Source organism: Misgurnus anguillicaudatus, chromosome 6 (assembly GCF_027580225.2).
Source record: "Misgurnus anguillicaudatus chromosome 6, ASM2758022v2, whole genome shotgun sequence".
Classification (NCBI taxonomy): domain Eukaryota; kingdom Metazoa; phylum Chordata; class Actinopteri; order Cypriniformes; family Cobitidae; genus Misgurnus; species Misgurnus anguillicaudatus.
The window spans coordinates 9,570,614-9,575,101 of record NC_073342.2 but is presented as its reverse complement, the minus strand read 5'-3'; the positions used below and the strand labels follow the sequence as shown (position 1 = coordinate 9,575,101).

Here is a 4,488-nt window from a genome sequence, read left to right as displayed (position 1 = left end):
GAGCAGTAGAGATGAGCACATCGCTGAACATAACACCTGATTTCACAACATCAGACATCTTTCCTTCTTTCTGCCACTCCTAATTCAACGACACTACAGAGGGTTTTATAATTTGCAAACTGTTACCCACATTTTTAACATTTATCTTGGTAAAGTACCAAGGTTACAACACTGAACACAATAAATAATTATCCATATTTTAAGAACATTAAAGCCCCCTAACCTAAAAAAAGGATTTTAAATGTGTTTTAGCAGAAAAAAAGTCACCAGTGTTTGTGCAGAAACATCCTGTTATTATACAAATCCATCTTTTCTTCTTTGTGTATCCCCTATAAACTGCAACAGTCACACAAAACAGGCTGTTGGTGATCCTCTATCAATGTGATGTCACATTGATTAGGCCCCCCAACCACAACCGCTCACAGACTCAACCTTCTGAGCATGTAGTCCAATCTTCTGCCAGAGACACATGTTTTGATGTAGTCCAAAGCACATGTGTAAACACTCTACCCCCTACTTTATATACGGGGAGGGGAACAGACGCTTTCTTTGCATTTAAAGAGACAAACACAAAAACAAACCGTTTTTCATTGCAGCCACAAATGGCCATGTTCAACATCGTATAATGACAGATCTGTGGTGTATTTTCAGCTGAAACTTTACACATACCAGAGACTTATTTTATATTGCTAAAACACCTATGTAAGGGGCCCTTTAGGGTTAAATAAGATTTAGTGCATCTTTGTTTGTAGATAAATAAGGATTGTACAAACACAGGCTCAAGTTTAAATACTTTTATTAAATCAATGATCTGATTATTCAAATAATATACATTTTATATGAATTATTGCCTTACATTTTCTCATGTATTTTAAATCACATGACAACAAACAAAATGTTTACAAAAGTTGGATTTTAATTGAAATCAATCATTTTGTTATATTTTGTTTATATTAAAGGGGCTACATGTAGGTAAATCTTTGAAATAGAGTTTTCATTTGTATATTTATGAGCCAACCATAATTTAATAGAAAGAATGACACCTTGAGTGTCCTCCACGGTTGTTGTAGGCTCTTTTGTGTGTGGAGGAGTCGGGTCCGAATTGGCGCGAATTGGTGCTCGTCTACTTGGGCGTTCCATATAGACGTGTACACCAGCCATTAGTAAACAGCGGCAATCGCTAGCATGTTTCAAATGGACTCTGTAGATGGAAAGAAGCGACCAACTTCCAGCACAATCCAGACACTCACGGAAACTCCTTGTAAGTTTAAAAAAAATCCTTATCTAGTGCGGCCAAAATAGAGCGTGACCGGCGTCGGGGCAAAGACAAGAGGAAACATGGGATTGGCATTTGATTTTTGGACGGAGCTCCGGTCAGCACTGGGTATGAAAACAGACCTTGAGCTGGCTTTCTTTTTACTGCAAAGGTAAGACATAGTTATAGGGCATCTGTAATATATTATGTTATTGTTTTTGTGGTGTAATGCTGACGAAAGCATGTAGCACAGGACCGTTTCAAAAGTTACTTTCTTATATGAATTATCTTTATTCAGAGCACGAGTGCATTATGATTGTGAGCGTCAGGAGTGTGTTTTAGAGTGTCGTGTTACAAAACTTTTAGAAGTAGACTTCTGTTGAAACTATAAAGTAGCACTGCAACATTTTACTAAAATATGGTCTGTCAAACAATAACCTTACAGTACTGTAACTTCTTACATTTGTAAACATGCTGGTGAATCTCAATGAGCTGTCTGTGTTGTTGTTGTGGTCGTGCTCTTACGAGTGTGCCCACCGAAAACGAGCATGAGACTGGCTGCAGTTTCTATAACGGCCACTGGTGTCAGTAACGGTTAGAAATATCTGAACTTACGGACAGCCCCTTTAAAGTAAGGTTTTCTCCCTCTTTCACATTGCTTTCTTCTATAATGAACAAAAATACAGTATCAGTATTGTACATGGTGATATTGCAGCTCTTCTACCCACTGTTTTGGTTTCTATTCATTACAATACAAGTATATTAGACTGAAAATTATCTCACCTGTCTCCTGTTGCAGGCTGAAAAGTAGAAATTTATTCTGATTTGTAAATGTTTCATAACTGTTTATTTAAATGTTTACATGTCCATGTTTATTTAAATAGATGTTTAAACAATATACTTTTTTGGCCATTGAACATTGAGTGATATTAAATAAGAAGGTTTCATACCTTTCTGGAATTTTCCCTGGTGATAGCTGTATAAAAGAAGATACTCCATCTAAGTTGGTACTTAACAATTTAATGAATGATTATGTAAAATAAGTCTAAATACATGTCACTTGCTTACCCCCAGCAATCTCAATGCAAAATGCAGGCAGTTATTGTTCAAAGGATGGTAGATGCCAGTGTAATCTAGAGCGTTCTGAAGAACCTCAGAGAAGTTGGGAGGGATGGTTATCCTTGGACGATAGATGATAAATGGCTTTTGTACTATGAAGTTCTTCACACTTTTATAGCTCACTAAACCTTTCCCACCAGATGATAAGTGACTTGTAGATATTGCACTAAAGCTTGGATTTGAAGGGACTGTAAAGCAGAAGTCAGTAACAGGACACAAGATTGTGCATGTCAATTAAACAAATGTATTAGATTATTTTAAGTAATATAACAAAAATACTGTTGAATTGCTTTTGTTACCTGAAAAGTCAACGACTAATTCACCATTGTATAACCCAACATGATAAAATATGGGAATCAAGCTGGTAGTTTTTCTCAGAATAAGGTCACCCATTCTGAGGTTTTTAATCGCTTCTTTGATATTATCATCACTAGGACTTTCACATTGTTTAATGCATAGAAATTCTTTGTTGGTGCCCTTTGTCACGAATATGAATTCATTCCATTTCATCTTTACGTGAAGAATGCTGTGGATCACAAACATATTTGGAGCAAAAGTTTAAAAACTCACATTTTTTCACTATAGAATATCTTGTATAAAAAACTCAACTTGTAGTTTTACCGGTTTATGCAGTGTCCCTTACAAACCATTTTGGGGTTTTAACTGAATTAAAGGAACTAGTTAAATGAAAACAAGTTAAGAGATTTTATTGAAAACAAAGGCATGCAGAACTTATAACCTGTATAGGGTACTGCGGTTGTTCCCATACTGGGAGGTGGGGGCCTACACTGAAAAAACGAACTTTTTGGTGTAGTAATATTTATTAGATTAACTCTCATAATTTCTACATAATAATATTAACATTTATTGAGAACTAGATTTTCCTAAGTAAAATGATGATAAATACACAATTAATTCATGTAAAAAATGAACTGTGTGTGAATAGTAAGTCTTATTAGATATTTTCTTGTATTATTTAACTGTTTTATAGTCACTGCACATAGTCCTAAAATAATTAAGTAAATTTTAATCAAAAACTTTAGCTTATCTTAGTTCATTTTACTTAAAAATATTAAATCCATTACACTAAAAAAATCTAAGTAAAATTTACTTACATTTATTTGCACATGTTGTAAGGAATACCCACAATTCTTTGCGCCTGAATATTTTTATTTTTTAAGCTTTATCACAGAATAAGAACTGATAAGAACTTTAACTACTTAAATATTTGTTAGCAAAATGTCATAAAGGTTTAAGGTCTTATATTATTGATGTTGTTTTGTTGTAAATAATAATTTTGTGAAGTCACCGTTCAGGTGATCAGTGTTTCTTTACATGAACCCTGTTCAGAACATTGTATTATAATTCTTTCCACAGTGCTGATAATGCATGTCAGAAACACAGTTTGTGTGCGTTTCTGTTCCGAATCAAGTTTATTCAATGACTGACTTGTTGTCAGTCATGAATTGTATGTTATAATGCCATTTATAACACTTAAAAGAACTATGTCCATATTAATATGTTAAAGAAAATAACAAACAGAAAATATGATTTATTTAATATTATTAGGACAGCAATGCTTCAATTTTAAAAAAAACCCTAATAGACTTTACCTAAACGATTAAAATAAATCTAACTTCTAAATAAAATAATTAAGTAACATTTAATTAATTATTTAACATATGTTTTATCATGCAATTTTAAGTAAATTTTATTTGATTTTAGTAGGTAAGTTTTACTTATAAAAAAGCAGTAAATTTTACTTAAAAAAAGTTTGTGCAAATTGTTACGAGGATTTTTTTAAGTAAATTTTACTAGTTGTTTTTTTCAGTGTATAGATGATCACAAATTTTGTTTAATTTAACCTCAGAAAAATATAGCTAACAACCAACAGCACTATAATGTATAATTGAATATGTTTTGTTTAATTCAAATTCTAAGATTTTTTTATGTCTTGAATTTTCTGGAGGGGGGGAGGGCATAAATGGATGCACCCTACACAAGTTTGAGAACCACCTAATGTGTCTAAAGAAAGAAAGTATTTTTTTCCTTACTTGTCCAATACTAATTTAAATAGTATTATAAATTAACAAAATCACAATAAATTAAACTTA

The 4,488-nt window shown here is 32.7% G+C and overlaps 1 protein-coding gene across 1 annotated transcript; it reads right to left on the bottom strand.

The window, feature by feature from the left end:
• Positions 1-822: 822 nt before the first annotated feature.
• Positions 823-2,926, bottom strand: LOC141364170 (uncharacterized). Its single transcript, XM_073868270.1, has 5 exons — positions 2,674-2,926; positions 2,324-2,562; positions 2,206-2,231; positions 2,039-2,055; positions 823-1,920 (listed from the first exon to the last, which is right to left on the bottom strand). Exons 1-5 carry the CDS (start codon positions 2,915-2,917, stop codon positions 1,841-1,843), a joined length of 606 nt encoding a protein of 201 aa, XP_073724371.1. The 5' UTR covers positions 2,918-2,926; the 3' UTR covers positions 823-1,840.
• Between the last annotated feature and the right edge of the window lie 1,562 nt (positions 2,927-4,488).

Coding starts and splice junctions, on each gene's coding strand:
- LOC141364170 (XM_073868270.1), bottom strand. CDS start 2,917: ATGTTTGTGATCCACAGCATTCTTCACGTAAAGATGAAATGGAATGAA. Junction 2,563..2,673: donor ATTAGTCGTTGACTTTTCAG/GTAACAAAAGCA, acceptor TCTGCTTTACAG/TCCCTTCAAATCCAAGCTTT. Junction 2,232..2,323: donor TTGCATTGAGATTGCTGGGG/GTAAGCAAGTGA, acceptor TCTTTTATACAG/CTATCACCAGGGAAAATTCC.